The sequence below is a fragment of the Macaca fascicularis genome, chromosome 5 (genome assembly GCF_037993035.2).
Source record: "Macaca fascicularis isolate 582-1 chromosome 5, T2T-MFA8v1.1".
NCBI classification, from domain to species: domain Eukaryota; kingdom Metazoa; phylum Chordata; class Mammalia; order Primates; family Cercopithecidae; genus Macaca; species Macaca fascicularis.
In genome coordinates this window covers 1,864,818-1,889,306 of record NC_088379.1, presented here as the reverse complement: position 1 = coordinate 1,889,306, position 24,489 = coordinate 1,864,818, and the positions used below count along the sequence as shown (strand labels likewise).

The window sequence follows — 24,489 nt, the reverse complement described above, 5'->3', positions numbered from 1 at the left end:
CACTCCAGCCTCGGCTACAGAGCGAGACTCCATCTCAAACAACAACAACTTGAGTCAATTTGGACTTCGATGTGTGTACCTGAGGCCGCAACCATGTAGCCAGCCTGAGGTGGCTGGGGCAGACTGGGCAGACCTGAGCCTCCTCCAGCCACTGGCTGTCCCTGCCCTCAGCAGGGCAGCCTGAGCCTGGGGCAGGCAGGGACCAAGTGGCCAGCTCTGAGGGAAAGGGAGGCGCCTGCAGATGGGCTCAGCCTCAGGCCAGAGCTGGGAAGCCTTTGCTTCATCAAGACCAGAGCGGCTTCAGGGTTTAAACTGAAAGGAAACTTTTATTTACTCATCTTTTCAAAGCAATCTAGTTAAAAAAAAAAAAAAAAAAGTTGAAGACAAGACAGAAAAAAGAACACGACACCTAAGAAAATCAGACGAGACGACGGACGGGAGCAGGGGCGGGACAGCGGCACCCGGGAGGTCAGATCTTCTCCATCTTGGAGATGAGGTCGTCGCAGATCCTGGTCAGCTCCTCATTCTCTTTAGTCTGGATAAGGAAGATGAGTTGCGGGGGCTTCTCCCTGCCTGGAGGGAGCGGCAGGCCCAAGGGCCTTCTAGAAGGTGCTGCCAGCCGGCCCCGTGAGCTGGGCTTCCCGCACCCACCTTCTGCTCCACTGTCTTCTCCAGCGACTGGATCCGCATCTGCTCCTTCCTCAAGCTGGCCTGGAGGGCCAACACTTCCGCCTGGGCCTTGCTCCGGACTTGGGCGATCTCCTCATTTGCCCTGGACGGGTAAGGGCAGGGCAGAGGCTGAGCTGGGGCCCAGGTGCTCAGACTCTCCCTCCAGGGTGGGGGCCTCGCCCAGCACTCACAGCTGCAGCTTCTCCTCCGCATGCGCCTTCAGGGCTTGGTACCTCTGGCCTTCCTGGGTGATCTTCGCCAGGTAATCCTCCACACACTTCTTCAGTGACTCTTCGTTCTAGGAAGGGGCAGGCATTAGCTGTGGGTACCATGCCATCTGCTGGAGAGTACCCAGGCTTGGTGTCTGGGGACCTGCAGACCCTCAAGGCTGTCTGGGGCATCAGTCATGAGGCAGTACCTCCTGTTTTCCTTGTGGAAAAAGCCCCTCCACACAAGTTCCCAGCTCACCCCCTCTGGAGGTTCAGGACAGCCCTGGCTCTCCACCCTCAGAGACGCCAGGCCTGAACCTGGTGCCCTCACGGCTGCGCCCCCTCCTGCCACACCTGTAGCTTCTGCTGGCACCAAGTGCTGCTGGAAAGTGGGATGCACCTGGGACCACTGACAGCCCAGCCCCTCCCCCTCTGGAGATGGACCCTGTGCTTTGGGGACAGGCAGGGGAGGCCAGCAGGAGCCACATGGTTACCCAGACCTGCCTGCTCCCCACAGCTCTGGGGGCACCTTCCGCTCAGTGACCGAGAAGCCCCAATTGAGGGGCTCCTGGGCCCCCGAGTGGCCTCTGCTTGGAGAAGGCTCAGCCCACCTGCCCTCTTCCTGCAGTGCCCCCAGCAGCCTCACAGCCCAGCCATCCCCACTCCTCTGTTGCAGCCCTGTATCCCAGGAGCACCCATCCAGCATGCAGCCCACGATGTCCTGCGGAGGTCACACCTCCCATAAACCCACAGCCCTGTGTTTCTCTGCTGTGGAAAATTCCCAACAGCGTCTGTCTGGGAGGTGGCAGCCGAAAGCTCTCACGTCGACACAGGTCAAGCCTCCCGCCACAGCAGCGTCTCTCCCTCTGGCTCTGGGGGCTGCCGTCCACACATTGGCTCCCAGCTCACCCTCTGCTTCCCTCATCTGACCTGTACCCTCTGAACTGCTAACTTTGTTAACTGTGTACCTGTTAGAAATTTCCATTTTGGCCGGGCGCGGTGGCTCAAGCCTGTAATCCCAGCACTTTGGGAGGCTGAGACGGGTGGATCACGAGGTCAGGAGATCGAGACCATCCTGGGTAACACAGTGAAACCCCGTCTCTACTAAAAATACAAAAACTTAGCCGGGCGAGGTGGCACATGCCTGTAATCCCAGCTACTCGGGAGGCTGAGGCAGGAGAATGGCGTGAACCCGGGAGGCGGAGCTTGCAGTGAGCTGAGATCCGGCCACTGCACTCCAGCCTGGGCGACAGAGCGAGACTCCGTCTCCAAAAAAAAAAAAAAAAAAAAAAAAAGAAATTTCCATTTGGTTCTTCTCTAGTTTTTTTTTTTTGAGACTGAGTCTCGCTCTGTCGCCAGCCTGGAGTGCAATGGCACGATCTCGGCTTACTGCAACCTCCACCTCCCAATTCTCCTGCCTCAGTCTCCTGAGTAGCTGGGGCTACAGGTGCCTGCCACCACACCCAGCTAATTTTTGTATTTTCAGTACAGACAGGGTTTCACCATGTTGGCCAGGATGGTCTTGAACTCCTGACCTCGTGGTCCTCCTGCCTCGGCCTCCCAAAGTGCTGGGATTACAGGCATAAACTGGCCTAGTTTTTCCGTATTTTTTGTTTCTTAGAGACAGTCTCGTTCTGTGGCACAGGCTGGAGTGCAGCGGCGCAATCTTAGGTCACTGCAACCTCCGCCTACCAGGTGCAAGTGATGATCATGCCTCAACCTCCTGAGGAGCTGGGACTACAGGCCTGCACCACCATGCCCCGCTAATTTTTTTTTTTTTTTTTTTGAGATGGAGTCTTGCTCTGTTGCCCAGGCTGGAGTGCAATGGTGCGCTATCGGCTCACTGCAATCTCTGCCTCCCAGGTTCAAACGATTCTCCTGCCTCAGCCTCCCGAGTAGCTTAGACTACAGGCGAATGCCACCATGCCTACCTAGCTAATTTTTGTATTTTCAGTACAGATGAGGTTTCACCATATTGGTCAGGCTGGTCTTGAACTCCTGACAGGTGATCCACCTGCCTTGGCCTCCCAAAGTGCTGGGAATACAGGCATGAACCACCTTGCCCAGCCCAATTTTTGTATTTTTAGGAGACGGGGTTTCACCATGTTGGCCAGGCTAGTCTCGAACTCCTGACCTCAAGTGATCTGCCTGTCTTGGCCTCCCAAAGGGGATTCTTTTCTAGTTTCGAGGTCTCTACTGAAGCAATACTCTTTTGAACACAGAAGGCAATTACTTTAAACTCTGCACTGGGTCCTCCGAGATGGGATTAGATGTGCAAAGAAGCCTCCATGAGAAAGTGGGGAGGTGGCCAGTGGGAGCTGAGGCACAGGCCTACCCCGAGGAGAGGCAAGGCCAAGGCAGCTGCTCACACCACAGCCCAACCTGAGGGAAGGTCAGCAAAGCCACTGTGTCCTCAAGTCAGCAGCCTCTCCAAGCGTCTGTACTGAGCCAGATTACTGCACTCTGCTGCCGCGAGGCCCTTCCCATCTGCTCCCTGCAGATCTGGGGCATTACCTGCTGGTGCCACCTAAAACATCTGGGGCTCCCGTGGGTCTATCAACAGTTTTCTTTTTTTTTTTTTTTTTTTAATTTTAGAGATGGGGGTCTTGGTCTATTGCCCAGGCTGGAGTGCAGTGATACAATTGTGGCTCACTGCAGCCTCCACCTCCCGAACTCAAACGATCCCCCCACCTCAGCCTCCCAAGTAGCTAGGACCACAGGCGTATATCACCATGCCTCACTCTAATAACAGGTCTGATTTTCACTCATGTTTCCTGTTCCTTTCACACTTGGTTATTCTGTGCCAGACACTAATTTAAAACTCTGTAGCAGCAATTTAAAGCATTAAGACACCTTCTTCCAGAGAGTATTCAGACTTGCTTCTCTTAGGCAGCTGGGCCCCAGCCACTGACACCCACCTGACTTCAGGACTGAGATGAGGTGTGGCTGAGCCAGCCCCTGCAAGGGCCACTGTTCTAGTTTAGTCTGACTCCCAGGGGACCCATCTGGTGTCCCCAGCCCCTTGCACCAATGGTGACAGGCCCTCTTCCAGCTGCACCCACAGGTCCAGCTCCTCTACAGGAGACACTGAGCACCTCCGCTCCAACACTACTGCTGTGGGCAGAACCCTCTGGTGGCCTCGCAGGTACCTTCCAGGCCTGCTCCAGGCAGATGGATGGCCCAGACATCCCTCCTTCCAGCAGCACATGGGCCTTGCCCAGCACAGAAGGTGGAGGGCGCTCAGAGTCCTATGGCCAGGAGGACGCCAGGGTGACCTTGCATAGCCGTGACCACCTTTCTATGGGCCTCCTGCCTTGGATACTGCATGCCCTGGGTCCCCAACCCTTGGGACCCAAGCGCTTAGACAGCCCAGGTTTGACGCCCTTTCTGAAGTGCTCCAGGCCCCGGTGCACCAGCACTGTCTCAAATCTCACAGGTGTTTGATCATAGCCAAGTCGTCTCTCACATAACAGCAGAGCTCACTCTGCCTCCCACCACCCTCAGCTGCCTTGCAAACCAGCTGTGACTCCTGCACCCTGTCTCATTCACAGGTCATCCCATGCCCCCATGGCAAGGGGAGGCTTGGCCAAGGACCAAGGTGCAAACAGCAGCTTGTAGCCCCGCTGGCTTGGACCATGAGTCCATCAACCTCCGAGGTGAGGACATCGGGGCAGCGGGAACATACCTTGCGGTAGCCCTCGATCACCTCCTTCTGTTTCTCAAAACGCTTGAAGAGGTCGGAGAAGGACTTCTCCATGGAATTCAGGTCTGTAGTAAGTTGGTCTTTTTCTTTTAGAACTTTCTGGATTTCAGCTTTGGCAAGTTCCTTCTGTTTCTGAACTTCCTCTTGAGAAAAGAAAAACAAACGTTCAGGATGAGGAGGCAACCGAGACGCTAGGTGCCAGAGACGGCCCAAGGAGTGAGGCGAGGCGCTTGAGTGCCAGGAGGAGAGGTGGGTAGTGGGTGTGAGCCTCAGCAGGGCAATGAGCCCCTCCACCCGGGGTCTTCCTAGGCCGGAAGCAAGGCCCAGAAAACAGCTGTTTCCTCCACATCAGATCCATAGGGAACTGGAGCCTGGGCCAGGGCCCAGCAACAGAGGTCCCCAAAGAGAGGCGGCGCCCAACATCCTTGAGTCTAGGGTGAGGCCTGGGAGCCGGTACAGCGAACTCCAGGCTGTGGGTCGTGCTGTCGTGGTGGTCCTGGAGGGACTGCAAGGGCCAGGCAGTCACCTGCCCCCAGCTGACACTCAGCCTAAGACAGATCCCCACAGTAGCACCTCCAGGAGCCCAAGCTTTTGGGAGGCCGGGTGGGGCCCGGTGTTCCTGTCCTGCCAGACACCTACAGAAGCTGATGCTAGACACATCCGCACGGTGAGGGCAGGGTGGAGTGGAGCAGGCCATGGCGGGACAGGTTCTGCTCCCACCACAGCCCCACTGCTAGCTCAGCATCTGCACAACTTTGGGGCCTGACAAGTGCTGGTTCTGTGGGAGCCACCAGCCTCACTACCACCAATCTCCCCACAACTTGCCTCAGTGGTTCCACAGCTGGGCCCATGTTGAGGGGATTTGTGTGTTAGGAAGAGGGGCCTCAGGAGGGTGGGGCCCTAGGCAGGGTACGGGGCAGGGCCAGGGTGGGGCATAGGCAGCTCCTCCTGGAGGTGGGTGCCCTCAGCGGCCTGGGAACTCACCCATGGCCTGGTACACGACCTCTTCGAACCTGTCCATGATTTTCCTGTGGGAGGAGAGCACACAGCCATGGCCTCGGGTGGCCAGCGGTTCCAGGCCAGGTGGAGATGCGCACGGGAACAGGGATGGGGAGGACAGGGGGCGTAGCCTCCTTACCCCAGCTCTAGGTTCTTCCCGTGGAGCTCCTCACACCTGCTCCTCAGCTCCCGGTTCTCCTCCTGTGTAGCCTTTACCTGCTCGGGCCACACCCAGGTCAGCAGGCAGGTGGGCCAGACTGACCCTCCCAAGACCTCCCCACAGGATGGGGCCAGCCGACACCCGAGGTCCCCGGAGCTATGTCCCAGAGCCACAGTTCCATGTAGGGCTTCTAGTGGGACCCTGGGAAACCCGCTGAGGCCAAGGCTGCCTGCTCCACATGCACTCGACTGCCGGGGGCAGGAGGCCTGGGGCTTCGGGCTGTGATCCTGGGTGGAACCAGCAGGCACCCAACAGGTGTGTGTCCTGCACCCACCCCCGCAGCCCAGTGGCGGACACCAGAGGTCCTAATTGTTAAATATAGTGAACCCCAAGTTTCTCTTCAAAGAATCAGTATGTTAGTATGTTCAGATCTTTTTTTTTTTTTGAGACAGAGTCTCGCTCTGTCGCCCAGGTTGGAGTGCAGTGGCGCGATCTCTGCTCACTACAGCAGAAGGGGCTACCTACATCAGGAATAAGAACCCCTTCCCCTCCCTTGTTCAAGTGTGCTCTTGCCACTGTTCCATCTGCGAGGGGCACGCTTTCTGCAGAAAATAAAAACTGCCTTACTGAGAAAATTAAAGTTATATTCGAGTGCTATTTCTTTGTGGCACCAGGGAACAAGCATTTTGCATTTCTAATATAAGTTACATGCAGGGGCCACCTGCCCCCGGAGTCCAGGCCTGCAGAGGAGGGGGCCAGCCACGCTGTGGTCCCCAGCCCTGCTATTGGGTTCCTCGCATGGGCTCTGACACAGGGAGGGCGTTGTTGGGGAACTGAGTCAGGGCCGCATCACATCGCAGTTGGGGCCACTGCGAGCAACACTGGTATGGATGTTGGGGCTTGAACCCAGCCCTGCCAGCCGGCCTCCGGAGCCACCCTGGGACCCACCTCCCTGGGGACTGTCTGGTGGCAGTAGCTCACAGCGGTGCCTGCAGACACCCAGCCCCTTTGCGTGCCTACAGCTCTCTTATGGACAATTTAGGCCTGGAGTTAGAACAGGCTGAAGCCTGGCATGTGCAGTGAGGATGGAGGGAGACAAGGCAGGGGACCTCAGGTGTGGGGCGGGTGAAGATGGAGCTTCCTAACCTGCCAGGAGATGCGTCTGGACTTGTGGGAGGGCAGCAGGAAAGGGACAACACTTGGGTTTACATCAGCGAGTACCACACACTGCTGCAAGGCCACCAGAGGTGAGCATTGCACCCAGGCCACAGAGTCCTGGGGAAGCTGCTGGTGGGCAGCTGACTGCGGGGACACTGGGTGGAAGCCTGGACCCTCAGCAACCTGGGCAGCAGTGACAGGCCAGGGGCCGGCAGCTCTCTGCAATCCCACCCTGACCAGCAGGGGCAGGGATGGCAGGGATGGCTGGTCAGGCTGTTTGGACCCCACCCGTGCCCACTGTTGGCCAAGCCCCAGAGTGGCCTGCAGGTTCTGTGGAATAGCCACTCTCTTCGTCCTTACCGCTGCATCCAGGTCCTTCTGGCTGTACTGGAGCAGGTCCACTATAGGCCCGGTGGACAGGGGTGGGCCCCCAGGTGCGGGGACACCTGGAGGTGGGCCTGGCACCTGCAGGAGATGGGGATGAACCAGGAACCCATTTCGCCCTTGCCTCTTGCCTGTGACCTGGCGTTGGGGGGGTGGGGAAGGAAAGGCCCACGCAGGCCAAGAGGCTCAGACAGCGTGGCGAGGGACCTGAGACAGCACCGTGGCTCCATGCCCCCGATGGAGCCAAAGGCTTCAGATCCCCAGGAATAGAAAACATAGGCCCTTAAAACAACTCCTTCCCTCAAACCACAGACAAGACAGTTCAAGAAGGACTGAAGGACTTACAGGAATGTCCAGTGCTCCCAAGAAATCGAACTCCACAAGCTTGGCTTCCCGCGGACTTCCTGAGGGAGGCTCATTTGCACCGTGCATGCTGCCACCAAGCAGAGGCAGCCTCAGTCACTCAAGTCCTCCCAGTATTGAGTAGGACACAGAGGACCATGTGGACAAGCTAACCAGGCTCTTTGCTTTTTAGTTTAAAACCACTCAAGTCAGGGTAGCGGTAGAAAACACAGACCTGCATCCAGCAGGCCTGGCCTCTCTGCTGCCCCATGCCCCCTTCCCTCACCTGCCTGTCCCACGTGGCTGCTCGTCCTTCCGGAGAGCACGGCGACACTTCGTTACCCACTGCAGGCTGAGTGGAGCCGGTGCTGCCTCATCGGGGGCTGCTCGCAGCTCAGAGGCTCGCTTTTTTTTTTCCTTCTTTTGAGACAGGGTCTCACTCTGTCCCCCAGATTGGAGTGCAGTGGCATGATCTCGGCTCACCACAGCCTCTGCCTCCCAGGCTCAAGGGATTCTCCTGCCTCAGCTTCTCAAGTAGCTGGGATTACAGGTGCCCACCACGTCGCCTGGCTAATTTTTGTATTTTCAGTAGAGATGGGGTTTCACTACGTTAGCCAGGCTGGTCTCGAACTCCTGACCTCCAGTGATCCGCCTGCCAGGGCCTCCCAAAGGGCGCGATTACAGGCGTGAGCCACTGTGCCCGGCCATGTGTTGGGATTTGAAAGCTACACAGCCTCTGTCACACTACTCAGTTCTGCCCTTATAGTGTGAAAGTTGCCACAATTTGCAAAGGAACGGGCATGGCTCTGTGATGATAAAACTTTTTTTTTTTTTTTTTTTTTTTGAGATGGAGTCTCGCTCTGTAGCCCAGGCTGGAGTGCTGTTGTGGCCGGATCTCAGCTCACTGCAAGCTCCGCCTCCCGGGTTCCCGCCATTCTCCTGCCTCAGCCTCCCGAGTAACTGGGACTACAGGCGTCCGCCATCTCGCCCGGCTAGTTTTTTGTATTTTTTAGTAGAGACAGGGTTTCACCATGTTAGCCAGGATGGTCTCGATTTCCTGACCTCGTGATCCGCCCCTCTGGGCCTCCCAAAGTGCTGGGATTACAGGCTTGAGCCACCGCGCCCGGCCGGGGTTTTTTTTGTTTTTTTTGGAGATGGAGTCTTTCTCTGTCACCCAGGTTGGAGTGCAGTGGCGCAATCTCGGCTCACTGCAACCTCCGCCTCCTGGGTTCAAGCAATTATCCTGCCTCAGCCTCCCAAGTAGCGGAGACTACAGGTACATGCTGCCATGCCTGGCTAATTTTTGTATTTTAGTAGAGACGGGGTTTTAACATGTTGCCCAGGCTGGTGGCAAACTCCTGAGCTGAGGCAATCCACCTCAGCCTCCCAAAGTGCTGGGATTACAGGCGTGAGCCACCGCGTCTGGCCTGCTGACCTATTTTAGAGGAACTACTTTTAAAAGATTTAAGTTTAGATCTTTAATCCACCTAGAATGGTGGCTGTAACCAGCAAGGCAGCAGCCCTGTGACTGGGGGGTAGGCTGCCGTTGCTCCTGCCAGCCACACAAGACTGCTCTGGGCTTGCTGCCCTGCCCACCCTCCCAACAACTCCTTTCTAGTTCAGATCATCTCCCCCTGGTCTAGAAGCCTCTGTGCAGACACACACCTAGGAACAGCCTGCAGTCTTCCCACACTCAAGGCTCCACGCGTGGGGGAGGGCTGGCGCGCGTACCTGCTGGTCTCCACGGCCACGGGCACTGGTCTACGAGGACTGTCCCTCAGCAGGGGGTCGAACTTGAGGTACAAGGACTGCTTCCTCAAGGCCGACTCCTTAAACTGGGGACAAGAGGGCAAGTGATCAGGTCTGACTGCCGTCCAAACACACACAGGGGGGCTGAGGGCCAGGGAGGTCACACACACACTCCCACCTCTGGTCACCCGCAACCCTGCCCGAGGCACCGCCATTCCCAGCAGCACAGCATGTCGGGGTTTCATTCTGGACTAAGCGCCAGGTAGAGAGCCCTAGAGCCCTGCCACAAGACGCCACTTAGAGGAGGTGCTGCAGAGGGGCCTGGATTCAGAACCCGCCATGATGCCTGGGCCTGTGTGCAGCTGGGGGGACGTGGGCACCAAGGGACGCCCTGGGGTAAAGACCTGCTACGGCTGCTCGCGGACACTGTGCGGGTGAGGCTTCGCGTAAGTGCCCGGTACCTACCGAGGAAGTTCCAAACTGCTCCAGGTAATCCACCTCTGCGCCCATGCCTAGAACTGAGAGGGAGTGAGTCATGCCGCCGCCACCGCCCCTCACCAGGGCCCTAAGAGCCGCGGGCTGGTGTCTCCCTCAGCACTCAGTAGGGCGGGATCATTCCAACCAGCAGTGTCTCATGGAGACCTGGGGCCGAGGCCCTCTGTGGCACAGCAGGATTTCCTACCTTGCAGGTGTTGATGCCCGAGGCCTGACTGCTCTCTGTGGCAGGAGTCTCCTGGGCACCGCAGGGTGCTGAGCAGCATCCCCGGCCTCCACCCACTCCCTGCCAGCAGCACCCCCAGGTGAGACAACCACAAACATCTGGAGGAAGGCGGGGCAAAACTGCTCTGGTTGAGAACTATTAGTCTTTAAAATTATGCTAGACAAGTCTTTTAATTTTTGATAACATAACTTATGGTTAAAACTAAGGGTGGAGGCTGAGGCAAGTGGATTACTTGAGCTCAGGAGTCCAACAGGGGAAAACCTTGTCTCTACAAAAAAATACAAAAATTAGCTAGGTACAGTGGTGCACGCCTATTACAGGGAGGCTGAGGCAGGAGAACTGCTTGCGCCTGTGAGGTGGAGGCTGCAGTGAGCTGAGATTATGCCACTGCACTCCAACTTAGGCAACGGAGGGAAAACTCTGTTTCAAAAAAAAGAAAAAAGGAAAGGTGCCTCATACCATATACAAAGATTAACTCAAAATGGATCAAAACCCTAACTGTGAGAGTTAAAACTATCATTTTTTTTTTTTTTTGGTAGAGGAGTCGTCTTGCTATGCTGCCAGGGCTGGTCTGGAACTCCTGACTTCAAGTGCTCCTCTGGTCTCGGCCTTTAAAACTATAAAACTCTTAAACTGTGGCTGAGCACAGTAGCTCACGTCTGTAATCCCAGCACTGTGGGAGGCCAAGGCAGGTGGATCACCTGAGGTCAGAAGTTTGAGACCAGCCTGGCCAACATGGGGAAACCCTGTCTCTACTAAAAATATAAAAATTAGCTGGTCCTAGTGGCATGAGCCTGTAATCCCAACTACTCGGGAAGCTGAGGCAGGAGAATCGCTTGAAGCCGGGAGGCAGAGGTTGCAATGAGCTGAGATTGTGCCACTGCACTCCAGCCCGGGTGACAGAGCAAGACTCAGTCTCGGAAAAAAAACAAACCAAACCAGCACTTTAAGACAGGGCCTCGGTCCGGCTGAGATCCAGGCTGGGGCATCTCTAGCTTTGTCCCTCTCTTCATGCCTAGTAGTATTTGCTCATTTTCTCCTTTTCTCAATTAAACTAAAAAACTGTTACCAATTATTTAGTCTAGCAAAGACTTGTAGGTCTTTCTCTGCTATGGCCTTTCAGTTTTTTTTTTTTTTTGAGACAGAGTCTCACTCTGTTGCCCAGGCTGGAGTGCAATGGCGCAATCTTGGCTCACTGTAACCTCAGCTTCCTGGGTTCAAGTGATTCTTCTGCCTCAGCCTCCTGAGTAGCTGGGATTACAGGCATGTGCCAACACACCCAGGTAATTTTTGTATTTTTAGTAGAGACGAGGTTTCACCACATTGGCCAGGCTAGTCTCGAACTCTTGATCTCCGGTAATTCGCCTGCCTCAGCCTCCCAAAGTGCTGGTATTACAAGCGTGAGCCACCGTGCCCGGCTTTGTTGTCAATTTTCATTTCTGCCTTTTTTTTTCTTTCCTTCAGATAGGGGTCTTGCTGTCTGTCGTCCAGACTGGAGTGCAGTAGTGCAATCATGGCTCACTGCAGCCTTGACCTCCTGGCTCAAGCGAGCCTCCCACCTCAGCTTCCCCAGCAGCCGGGACTATAGGTGTATGCCACCATGCCCAGGTAATTAAAAAAAAATCTTTTTTCGTAGAGATGAGGTCTTGCCATGTTGCCCAGGTTAGTCTCAAACTACAGGGTTCAAACAATCCTCCTGCCTCGGCCTTGCAAAATGCTGAGATTACAAGTATGGGCCCCTGTGCCTGGCCAAAAGCCAGTACTTTGAAACATCATCTGATAAGGGACTTTTTTTTATTTACTTATTTTATTTTATTTTATTTTATTTTATTTTTTTTGAGACGGAGTCTCGCTCTGTCGCCCAAGCTGGAGTGCAGTGGCCGAATCTCAGCTCACTGCAAGCTCCGCCGCCCAAGTTTACGCCATTCTCCTGCCTCAGCCTCCCGAGTAGCTGGGACTACAGGCGCCCGCCACCTCGCCCGGCTAGTTTTTTGTATTTTTTAGTAGAGACGGGGTTTCACCGTGTTAGCCAGGATGGTCTTGATCTCCTGACCTCGTGATCCGCCCGTCTCGGCCTCCCAAAGTGCTGGGATTACAGGCTTGAGCCACCGCGCCCGGCCAGGGACTTTTTATTTTTTCCTTTCCTTCACTTCTTGAATGAAAGGGATTTAACTCTTAAAACTCAGTAATAAAAACATAAGTGGCTCAACGGGCAAAGGATCTCAACAGACACTTTCCCAAAGAAGATATCCAACGGGCACAAAAAGACGCTCGCTGGCCGGGCGGGTGGCTCACACCTATAATCCCAGCACTTTGGGAGGCTGAGGCAGGCGGATCATGAGGTTGGGAGATAGAGACCATCTTGGCTAACATGGTGAAACCCACCCCCGCTCCTTGGTCTCCACTAAAAAAATACAAAAAACTAGCTGGGCGTGGTGGCGGGCGCCTGTAGTCCCAGCTACTCGGGAGGCTGAGGCAGGAGAATGGTGTGAACCTGGGAGGCGGAGCTTGCAGTGAGCCGAGACTGCACCACTGCACTCCAGACTGGGTGACAGAGCGAGACTCCGTCTCAAAAAAAAAACAAAAGACACTTGTTCAAGAGCCACCCAGGAACTGCAAATCAAAACCACAGCCAGATCCACTTCCCACCACTGGAAGTCCAGGATCAACAAGACAGACAGGCAGTGCTGGTGAGGATGTGGAGAAACCGGAGCTCTCCTCTAACCGCTGGTGGGAATGGGAAATGCTCCAGCCACTCTGGAAGGCCACCTGGCAGCTAAAAGGTGAGCAGAGTTACTGTGACCAGTGACTCCACTCCTAGGTATCTATCCAGGAGAAATGGAAGTATACGTCCACATAGAACTTACACCTGAACGTTCGTGGCAGTACTACTCCTGACAGGTAAAAAGCAGAAACCAGCAAATCCATGAACAAATGGATCAAGACAACATGAAGCCAAGCCGCCACGGCAAGGACAGGAGCACCCACACCTGCTCCAGCACGGCCGGGACTCGAAAACACACCTCCCCGAGGGAGATGCCGGACACAGAAGGCCACGCTGTGTGATTCCACGGATCCCACGTGAGTGTGCCAGGCCCACCCCAGCTGAGCCGATATCCCCACGTGGTGGAGGCCCACAACCATCCTGTCAGTGACAAACCCTACATGCCACTCGTCTGCTGTGTGCCTGGGCTTTCAGTTCTCCAAAATAAGATCTTACCCAGGTGGCTGTGTCCTTTAGAATAACTCAGCCATCAATTCCTACCAAATGCACTTTAATTTAAGAACTGCTCCACCTCCGATCGTACAGACAAACCGTATTTAACTGCAGCCTGGTGTCTAAGGTTTAGGCTTCACATTTCATTATCACGGGGTTTTGGGCCAGGTGTGGTGGCTCATGCCTGCAATCCCAGCACTTTGGGAGGCCGAGGCAGGTGGATCACTTGAGGTCAGGAGTTTGAGACCAGCCTGGCCAACATGGTGAAACCCCGTCTCTACCAGAAGTACAAAAATTAGCTGGACATGGTGGCACATGCTTGTAATCCCAGCTACTTGGGAGGCTGAGCAGGAGAATCTCTTGAACCTGGGAAATGGAGGTTGCATTGAACCGAGATTGCGCAACTGCATTCCAGCCTGGATAACAAAGCAAGACTCTCAAAAAAAAAAAAAAAAGGTTGTTTCAAGCAGTATTTCTGATGATCGAGTGCCCAGTTGTTGACTCTGCATTTGTATGTCATCCGTGCCCTGCCTTGTTCACCTCTTTTGCTCATTTTCCTGAGTCTACAATTTCCATTTCTAGAAGTCTTTTATGTTAAAGGTAGAAGCCCTGTTCTAACAGTGTCTAAGTTTTGACAAACCAGAAATTTGTGCATGAGTCATTCAAAGCTGAAAGACCGAACAGCCTGCAGAATGAACATCTGCTGATGACGCAGGTACATCAAGCTGCCCAAGTGCTCACGGGGCCCCCTCCAGGCAGACTGCGTGTGACGTCTGTGCCAGGCAACATACCCTCAGCGGGGTCTCTGAAGCTCTCCTCTTTCAGCTCGAAGGCAGGCTGCCCCTGCTGATGGGTGGGCACTGGCTCACTGCCCGGACAGCTTGTGGGAAGCGAGATGCTGGCAGAGTTCAAGGCTCCCTCCTGGAGGAACGGGCAGAGTCACCCTGTGCAGTGCAGTCAAGGTACTTGGGGTGTAGCTTTGCCTCCCCACAACCTTGTCGAAGTAGACTTGGGGGAGAGGGAGCGGGACATCCCACCCCATCACCCAAGATCGCTGGGGGCTTCCACTGCCTGCTACTCTTCTACACAACCAGGCCAGGAGCACAGGCACCCACACAGGCACCCCTTACCTTGCTCTCTGCTCTTGGGGTCTCAGCTGTCAGCTGCACCACAGGTGTGTCCTCCGCTGAGGCTGAATGCAGCTGCCTGGGGAGACAGAGTCAGCAGAAGGTCCACGCCCCACACCCCATAACCCCGGCGTCCCCTGCTCCAGCACCGAGCTGCCACTGCCTTTCCCTGTACTGCTGTGCCGGCTACATGAACACTCAGCTAGAGTGCACCAGGCATGCGGCTGCCCCAAGCGACCTGGCCACAGAGCAGCCTCACCAACCTCACCCAGCAGGAAAACACACACCCTGCCTGCCAGCTCTGGAGGAAGCAGGCTGCGAGCCCTAAAGTCAGCACAACACAGCCCAAGGGAACCACAAGGATGAGCACATCCCTTTCACTGTGAAACTGACAAAAGGCTTCAGGTGTGGAGGCTGGGGCAGGTGTGGGCAGCAAGCCACCCGAGGTGCCAAGGCAAGAGACTGAGGGCACAAGCTGTTCCAGTATAATAAATAGATAAAATAAGAAGTTATGCTAGAAATAGATGATAGATATGATTATATATGAATATCATTAACCATTAGTTTGTAGCATCACTCTTTATTCCAATGTTATAATAATGTCTGTTCTACAATTATAACCTAGGAAAAACCAGGCCATACAGAGGTAGGAGCTGAAGGGACACGGTGAGAAGAGACCAGAAGACAAGAGTGTGAGCCCCTGTCACGCCTGGACATGGCCACTAGAGGGCTCCTTGGTCTAGCGGTAGCGTCAGTGCCCGGGGAAGGCACCTGTTACTTAGCAGACTGAGAAAGGGAGTCTCCCTTTCCCTGGGGGAGTTAGAGAAGACTCTGCTCCACCACCTATTATGAAAGGCCTGACATGAGTCAAGCCTGTCCACAGCCATCCGGAGGCCTCGTCCTCCCTGTGATGCTGTGCTTCAGTGGTCATGCTCCTGTTTCACTTTCACGTTCTGCTCTGTACGCCTTCTAGAGCTTCTAGAGAACAGTAGCAGAATTAGTGAAAGTACTAAAGTCTTTGAAATGCATAGAAGAAATAATGGCGTTAAGCTGTCCTCTCTCTCTCCCCAACTCGGCTGCCAAACAGGGAAAGGCCTGGTGGACATGTGACTCACGTGACGTTACCTATCACTGGAGATGGCTCACATTCCTTACCCTGTCCCCTTGCCTTGTATCCAATAAATAACAGCTCAGCCAGGCATTCGGGGCCATTACAGTCTCCATGCCTTGGTGGTAGTGATCCCCCGGGCCCAGCTGTCTTTTCTTCTATCTCTTTTCCTTGTGTCTTTATTTCTATGATCTCTCGTCTCCGCACATGAGGAGAAAAAACCCACAGACCCAGTAGGGTTGGACCCTACAGGCAGGACAATCTCCCACTGAGCAACTCTAGGGGATGCAGCCTAAGACCATTCAGCCAGGAGGCAGCAGACCTACGGCCAAGACTCCAGCAAGCAGTAGACGCCACCCCAGGCAGTAACAGGCTTTGCCTGGCTTTTGGAGTTACATGCCCAAGTCAAGTTCACCTGAGGAGGGACATGACTGGGGGACAGGGTCCTGCCCAAGGTTGGCCGCATTTGGCTTCTGGCCTAAGCCCACCCTTATTGGATCCCTCCTTAGGCTGGGAGCGCTAAAGAGATGCATGGCGCCAAGGCAAGGCCAAGAACCCTCAGCTGGGATCCACCTGAGCCCTGTTTTTGCCCAGAGGCCCCTTCTCAACGGGAGCCCACCCGGCCTCAAAGGAGTATCTTTTTTTTTTTTTTTTGAGACGGAGTCTCGCTCTGCCGCCCAGGCTGGAGTGCAGTGGCCGGATCTCAGCTCACTGCAAGCTCCGCCTCCCGGGTTTACGCCATTCTCCTGCCTCAGCCTCCCGAGTAGCTGGGACTACAGGCGCCCGCCACCTCACCCGGCTAGTTTTTTTTTGTATTTTTTAGTAGAGACGGGGTTTCACCTTGTTAGCCAGGATGGTCTCGATCTCCCGACCTCGTGATCCGCCCGTCTCGGCCTCCCAAAGTGCTGGGATTACAGGCTTGAGCCACCACGCCCGGCCCTCAAAGGAGTATCTGATGACACCTCTGGGTCCTTGACCACACACACTGTGGGGCAGCTGCCCCACACCACACTCCCCACCCCATGCCCATACTTACTGGCTCAGACACGTGCCTGGCTCCTCCGTGGCAGGCCCAGCACTCAGCTGTTCAGACGCTGGCCGGCCCAGCCTGGTCTCAGGGCTTTCTGGGGGCTGGGCCTCTCTGTGACCAGACAGGGTGTCACCTCTGAACGGGTTGAAGTTTGGGTCATCCAGTTTGTCCCAGTCGAGGTGGTAAGAGCCCCGAGAAGCCGGCATGGGGGGGTCCTCCTCCACCTCCCGCAGGGCCTTTTGCTGCCTTGCTGCTGCTCTCCTCAAGGGAGGCTTGAGGCCAGATCTCTCTCCCAGTCTCCTTGGTGGGGCTGCCCTTTTGCTGGTGGCGCCATCAGATAAATCAAATTCTAGTTTTATGGGTCCGCTCCTCGAGGAGCTGGCCATTTGGTCCACAGCTGCTTCTTCCTGAGGACTCAGGGTCATGGCCCTGCCAGTCACCAGGTGGCTGGTCGGGGCTGTGCTCTCAGGACAAGAAGTGTGTGCACAGGGAAGGTCCTGAGTGTCATCTGCTGGCACGGGGGTGCCCATACCCACAGGGCAGGCCAGGGCCTCACCAGGCAGACCCCCCAGGGGTGCTCCTCCGCAGGCTTCCTCAGGGATCGCACTAGGAGGCGAAGTGGCCCCTGCTGTGGGAGCAGAGACCCCACCATGCCGGCATTCTTCCTTGGCTCTGTGTGGAGTCTCTGCTTTGTGCTGGGACTCTGTCCTGGAAGGGTCTTCTAGGGTCTCAAAGGTGGGTGTCATTTTTCTGTCTAAGGAATAGGAACTAATATTTTCCTCCAAGGCTTGTTCAGGGCTGCCAGACACTTTTTCTGGAGACACCATTTGGTTCTCAGAACTTCCTGGGCTCTGGGAAGAACTTGAGCAGTCCAGGTCAGCCAGGGCACCCGGGCCAGGCTCGCTGGCGCTGCCACTCCCAAAGGCTGGGCTTGCATCCCCCAGGAGGTTGGCGTCAGCCTCCACTGGTTTCTGTAGAATTCCATGAGTAGTTTTGGCATCCACTTCCTTGATGAGCTGTTGGCTTTTAAAACAGACTTAGTCAACGTGAAGCAGTGAGTACTTGTGAGGTTAGGTGGCCTCGGCATCCATTCTCAACACAGGTTTAACTCTCTCACACCAGAAGCAGGGCTGAGTCACCCTTGGCACAGCTTCCCATTCTCCACCCCCCACCCTAGTTCCTCAATGTGGTTCCTTCCTGTCCTCCCAGGGACCAACTCCCTGTGGAACAGATGGACACAGCCACGTGACATCCTCGCTGACCCCCGCCTCCACCCCATTTCTTGGGGTTGGCTATGCATGGGGTTCCAACTTGCAGGGGTGCCTGTGGGCTGCTTGCCTGTTTAATTGTGCTCATCATGCACTTTGGCAAGTGCTGGACCCAGAGTCCTCCAGCAGCCTCTGCCACCCAAACAGCACTCGTCATCATGCACAAAATCTGCACCCAGGCACCACAGCAAGGATGCAGCACAGGCTGCTGCCTGGGGGGTCAGATGTGGGACACCACACCCAAATGCCTCAAGCTGATGCCAGAGAAAGAAGCTTAGAGGCACCTCTCCCACCTGGTAGACTGGGCTCCTCAATTTCCCACTGCTTCCTTTATTTTTATTTATTTATTTATTTTTTGAGATGAATTTTTGCTCTGTTGCCAAGGCTGGAGTGCAATGGCATGATCTCGGCTCACTGCAACCTCTGCCTCTGGGGTTCAAGCGATTCTCCTGCCTCAGCCTCCCAAGTAGCTGGGACTACAGGTGCCCGCCACCATGCCCGGCTAATTTTGCTTTGTATTTTTAGTAAAGACAAGTTTTCACCATGTTGACCAGGCTGGTCTAGAACTCCCGACCTTAGGTGATCCACCCACCTCAGCATCCCAAAGTGCTAGGATTACAGGCAGGAGCCACGGTGACCGACATCCACCACTTCCTGTAAAAAATCCATTCAAGTGCCTGCCCACCAGCATACAGTGACCCCACCCTACTCCCTGATAGACGAGGCTGGCTGCCACCCTTCTCAGCTGTCCCCTGCCTGTGCTCCAGGGCCTGCCCCAGTCCTCCGTGTGGCCTCCAGCCTGCTGTGGGCCTGTAAGTTAAAAGATCACTATTTCCACCTGTGTTTCTCCTAATCACCGGAGGGTGTGCACCATCTTAATGACCCTGAATTCTAACATTAAGGGACCTGACAGCATTCTGATGACACTTTAGTCTGTGTGAAAACATCAGCTATAAGCAAAACAAGAAAGCTCAGTCAACACTGTCCTCTGGCTTAAACCTCCCCCAAGGACATGCCCACAGATCAGCCCTGGGGACGTGCAGGCCCCGGACAGCCAGCAGGGGCGTGGTAAACAAAGGTTTTCTGCACGGATCTGCTTTCCCCTTCAGGTAGGGAACTGGCAGTGCTGTGGCCAGGGCCAGGGCCAGTCACAGCCTTCACTGAAGGACAAGGTTGAGGTGCACGATGCCACCTTCAGGCACAGAAGGGCCTGAGTGGCCTCTGCAACACCTCCCTGGATTGTGGCCACACTGGCGCAGCACCCGCCTGCCACAGTGGAGCGCCATGGGTGCAGAGAACACCTTCCCAGGGGCCCACCATTCCCAGGGCACTCCCTGCTCACAATGTGGGACTGCAGGGCATAGGGCCCTGACAGAAGAGGCGGCTGTTGGGATGGCTGGGGCTCAACTACAACACAGAGAGCACAAACGCTGCATCACTTGTTCCCCGGCCTTCAGGTCCCTCAGAAGATGCAGGGTCATGTGCCAGTGCCTCAGATAAGGGGCCCCTGTTACCTGCCCTTCTCTTCCAACTCTTCTCTAAGTTTGAAGATGTCAAAACTGAGAAACTGAGGGTTAGGGACCTGTCGGACTGTTCACAACTCCTCTGCTGCCCAGCTGCCACCTCAGGGTGGCGTTGCCCTCCCAGGCGGCTACTCAGCTGTCCTTGGAATGATACGTGGGCAGCTGCACACAGCGGCTGCTCTTGGTCTCATCCCACTGACGTGGGAGCACCACAGCAACCACCAGCTGGGCCAAAGCAGAATTCCAGAAGGGAGATGACAGCCACGAGCCCAAGCCACGAGCTCAGAGTCACTCTGGCTGCAGCCCCACAGGGCCACCCTCCCAAGCCCCTCCTAGCTCCTTTACACCCTCTGCCCTATGGAGGCTGCTGGGTGGCCCTGGAGGCATAGGGCAGAGGCAAGGGCATCTGTGGCTCTGGGACGGATCACACCCATGGCAGCTGGGAGACGACTTCTCTGCTCCTGGTCCTCCCCTCCTGCTTGGGGTCGTTGTGAACCAATGTCTGATTCATTCTCACTTTGTTTGACCAAATTTCAAAAGGGGCAAAATCCAACTTGAAAAGTAGCAAGCAGATATAGCAAGAACTGCAAATTCAGGCTGGAGGGGTGGAGGGGAGACAGGCCCAGGGCCCAGAGAAGGACATAGGAAATGCTGCCTGCACTTACTGGTGACATTTTATCTCAGGGAGTGAGAAGCATTAGTGGTATTGTGTTCCTTATGCTCTTCTTCGCACACCTAAAATCTGTTTAAAAGTTTTGGGTCAGTCGGGCGTGGTGGCTCATGCCTGTAATCCCAGCACTTTAGAAGGCCGAGGCAGGCAGACCACTTGAGGTCGGGAGTTTGAGACCAGCCTGACCAAAATGCAGAAACCCTGTCTCTACTAAAAATACAAAAAATTAGCTGGGCGTGGTGGTGCATGCCTGTAATCCCAGTTATTCGGGAGGCTGAGGCAGGAGAATCGTTTGAACCCGGGAGATGGAGGTTGTGGTGAGCTGAGATCGCGCCATTGCACTCCAGCCTGGGCAACAAGAAAAACTCCGCCTTTAAAAAAAAAAAAAAAAAAAAAAAATTGGCTGGGCATGGTGGCTCACAACTGTAGTCCCAGCTTCTAAGGAAGCCAAGGTGGGAGGACTGCTTGAGCCCAGGAGGTGAAAGTTGCGGTGAGCTGTGATGGCACCATGGCACTCCACCCCGGGTGACAAAGCGAGACCCTGTCTCAAAACAGCAACAACAGTTACATCAGCAAAAACCAGCAGAAAATCATGCCTCTGGGGTCCCTTCCCACCCTGGATGCAGATGAGGTGTTCCCAGGTGCCCAGACCGATTAGTTCAGCCACAGAGTAAAGAGCTGCTTCCAGGGTCCTCCCTTTCCAGGCAAAGACAGACACCGCCTTGCCATCCGCTTGCAGTTAAGCATCAGGTCGGCCAGCAGACTGCCAATGCCAAGCCTAACCCAACACCCAGCGCCTGGCAGAGCCCTCCAACCATGCACACTCTGAGGGGTGGATCACACAACATGGTTTCTTTGCCTACAAGTCTATCTGCTCTTTCCAAGTCCTAATAGGGTGGGCGGAATTCAAGATAAATGAAACTATGGATTGCCTTCCTGGAGATGGGGCCAAGACATTTCATCAAATTAGAGGAGCAAAGATCGAAGCCAATTGGTTGGCAAAAGCCCAGCAAAAATGTGAAGTACGGGCTGGGTGCGATGGCTTATGCCTGTAATCCCAGCACTTTGGGAGGCTGAGGCAGGTGGACCACCTGAGGTCAGGAGTTCGAGACCAGCCTGGCCAACATGAAGAAACCTCATCTCTGCTAAAAAATACAAAAATTAGCCAGGTGTTGGTGGGCACCTGTAATCCCAGCTATTGGGGCAGTTGGGGTAGGAGAATCGCTTGGACATGGGAGGCGGAGGTTGCAGTGAGCAGAGATCGTGTCACTGCACTCCAGCCTGGGCAACAAGAGCAAAACTCCATCTCGGGGGTGGGGGGGGGAGTGAAGTATTAAGTTACCCAAGTATCTGATGGTCGACTTTTCTGTTAGTGAACTGGTGGGGGGGAGTGAAGTATTAAGTTATCCAAGTATCTGATGGTCGACTTTTCTGTTAGTGAACTGGTGGGGGGGAGTGAAGTATTAAGTTATCCAAGTATCTGATGGTCGACTTTTCTGTTAGTGAACTGGTGGGGGGGAGTGAAGTATTAAGTTATCCAAGTATCTGATGGTCGACTTTTCTGTTAGTGAACTGGCCACATGCTGCATACACTCAGTGCAGATTTCAGGAGAAATCCAGCCAGGCCGGCCGGGCGCAGTGGCTCACGCCTGTAATCCCAGCACTTTGGGAGGCTGAGGCGGGTGGATCGCAAGGTCAGGCGATCGAGACCATCCTGGCTAACACGGTGAAACCCCGTCTCTACTAAAAAATACAAAAAAATTAGCCGGGCGTGGTGGCGGGTGCCTGTAGTCCCAGCTACTCGGGGAGCCTGAGGCAGGAGAATGGCATGAACCTGGGGTGGGTAGAGTTTACAGTAAGTGGACATAGTGCCACTGCACTCCAGCCTGGGCAACAGAGCAAGACTCCATCTCAAAAAAAAAAAAAAAAAAATTCCAGCCAAGGCCTGACAGAACAGGACAGCACGTTTCTGCAAGAGCCATCGGACAGAGAGGGTGAAGCTCCAGCATGTCCAGTAGCATGAATACTTACTTCTCTTTCTGCGTCCACACTGGGTGACAGTTTTCCAGTCCAAGGGTATCACCCTGAGCCAAAGGAGCCTCAAGTTTGCTGGCCATGCTAGGACTTAGAATCCTGTGCGTCTGTGGATCCCGCAGAGGTGTCTGAAAAGTCACCTGTTGTGGAGTGAGGAGGAGAGCACCCATTCATTAGTTCAAGCTGTTACAGCCACACCAGCAGTGTCCTGCAGCTCAGAGGTCACCAGGAAAGCAGGTCCTAGGGCAACCTGGCTAGCCACACACTGTAGAGGTCACACTTACCTTCATAGCTTTGGCCACGTTCTTGGGTGGCACATTTTCTTTCTGTGACACACGAAGAACAGACGATCTTCCGGTAACTTCTGGTGAGGAAAACAGGAAGTCGCAATTTTCTGTACTTTTTTCACTGCTGACATTTTTGTCGTTTAAGACCTGCAGACTCATTCTGGAAAAGCAGAACATGTTTGTGTCAGTGTGAGGGCAACACAACCACGTTGTCCAGACACAGACATGACAGCTGCCGCAGGGAGCACGACCCCTTCCGGCACAGGTGTGCTCATCGTTCTGGAGCTCACACCTCCCACACATGTCCTCTGCCAAGTGGGGCAGAGAAAGCCTCCGATTGAGTCCCCATCCTGCTTCAGAGACTCACTCTCCAGCCTGGCACCGGGAGCCATGGGCAGCACCGCTGCCTCCTGGGACCAAGAGCTAAAGGGCCTTCAGGCTAAGATGGTGAGAAAGAAAAACCAAGACCGCATAATCTCTACTGTTGTATTACCACGTCAGGCAGAAGTCAGGAGACAGGAAAGCCCTGGCCTATAAGAAACCCAGAAGAGCCAGAGGAAGCCGCGGTCTCCCCACCGGCCTCCGCGTGTGGCGTGAGGCAGGACCCGGCAGCAGAGGGCAGAAAAGCAGGACAGCGGCTCTGGTCTGCTTTCTCCCACCGGGCTAGGCAGCGGGACAAGACCAGACTGGGGTGAAGGCCCAGAGGAGGAGCTGGGAGACAGTAGGCGAACAAGGGACGCCCAGAGCTGAGCAGCAGGTGCCAAGGAGCTTCCATATCAGGGCCTCCAGTCAGTCCCAGGTTCCAGGGCCGCCCAGGTCCTCACACCAGTCACCCACACACTTGCCACCCTTTCTGTCTACAGCGTTCCCAGTCTAGGGAATGACGTAGGCAGAAAGGCTGCCAGAGAGAACCGAGTGTCGACCTGGGCAGGAACCCCACGGGCACCTGTTGGTGGTGGGGGACCTGGGAAGGCTTTGATTTGAAAAAGAGCAAAGTTGGGGAGGGTCCTGGAGAAGAGAGAGGGGCAGCCCGGGCAGGTCGGTGCTGCAGCTTGAGAAGCCCACTGTGGTGCTGTGTGTGGGTAGGGAAGTAAGGGCAGGAGGGAAGCAGGGAAACCACACGCTTCTGCAGCCCGAGGAGTAGAGGCCAGACCAGACCCGGGCCTGGCCACTGGCATATATGGGACTTACAGACGACGCTTAGGTTTTTGGCCTGAATAACTGGGTACAGGGCAGGGGAAGGGCAGCTGGATCACTGGGGGACACGCAAGCCTGGAACTCAGGGAGAAAGTGACTCGGAGGAAGCCTTCCGGCGGCCTGGAGGAGTGCGGGAGAGCAGCAGACCCAGCCTTGGTCAGGAGGAGCCTTTACCGACTATGGAGCCCCGGGAGGGGCTCTGGGCAGAGAAGGGACCGGCCCCAGGCCGGTGCTTTGATGCTACTCTGGTGCACAAGTGGGATGCGGCGCGGGGGAAGATGGAGCGGCGCAGCAGGTGCGGGGAAGCGGTCGGGGCCCAGGTGTCCGCCACAGGTGGCCCAGATGGAGTTGGCACCAGGACGGAGGCCGGAAGGGACCAAAGAACCACAAGAGGGTCTGCGAGCTGGGAGCCAACAAAGAACCAGGGTGGGCGGCCGAGAGGCAGGAGAGGGTCGAAGAGAACAAAGCACTTCAGGGCGCCCGCTCCGCCGTCAGGCTCGGCCCAGCCCTAGCCGCCCCCGGCCACCGTCCAGGGGACCCAGCCCGGTGGTCGGTCTAGGGCCGGGTCCCATGACAGGGCGCGGGACGGGAAGAAGCCGTGGGGGACGCTTCCCGGGGAAAGCTGCGGCCAGGGCGGGAGGGCGAGGGCCGAGGGCGGGGCGGGACGGCCTCGCGCCCCCGGGACCCCAGCCTCCCCGTGCCGTGTAGACGCTCGTCTACCTGCCTGCCCGCCCGTTGCCGGGCTCTGAGCCCGCGCCGCCGCCGCCAGGAAGGAGGGGTCTGGATATGCGTCTGCTCCGCGCCGGGGGCGAGCCTAGTTGCTGCCGCTGCCGCGCTTCCAGCCCTTGATGGCCGCCGGCGCGCCCGAGTTTCAAACGCCGACGGTTGCCTTCGCGCGGCCAATCAGCACGCGGCCGGGGGCGGGACCGTAGGA

General features: G+C 55.7%; 1 protein-coding gene and 1 long non-coding RNA gene across 11 annotated transcripts; one reads left to right on the top strand and one right to left on the bottom strand.

The window, feature by feature from the left end:
- Positions 1–306: 306 nt before the first annotated feature.
- On the bottom strand, positions 307–24,435 carry TACC3 (transforming acidic coiled-coil containing protein 3). 10 transcript variants are annotated; one of them, XM_065544663.1, is made up of 16 exons: positions 24,276–24,435; positions 22,356–22,518; positions 22,069–22,211; positions 16,583–17,599; positions 14,442–14,517; positions 14,103–14,232; positions 9,839–9,891; positions 9,290–9,459; positions 7,628–7,715; positions 7,187–7,363; positions 5,720–5,796; positions 5,566–5,609; positions 4,564–4,724; positions 861–967; positions 652–772; positions 307–535 (listed from the first exon to the last, which is right to left on the bottom strand). In XM_065544663.1, exons 2-16 carry the CDS (start codon positions 22,515–22,517, stop codon positions 470–472), a joined length of 2,592 nt encoding a protein of 863 aa, XP_065400735.1. In that variant the 5' UTR covers position 22,518; positions 24,276–24,435; the 3' UTR covers positions 307–469. The 10 variants fall into 10 exon arrangements, with proteins under 10 accessions (XP_065400735.1, XP_015305504.3, XP_065400737.1 ...); XM_015450018.3 differs by having other exon boundaries at positions 7,259–7,363; XM_065544665.1 differs by having other exon boundaries at positions 9,356–9,459.
- LOC135970864 (uncharacterized) lies at positions 4,675–6,375 on the top strand. Its single transcript, XR_010586706.2, has 2 exons — positions 4,675–4,830; positions 6,193–6,375. It is a non-coding gene; the product is annotated as an uncharacterized lncRNA (long non-coding RNA).
- Positions 24,436–24,489: the final 54 nt, after the last annotated feature.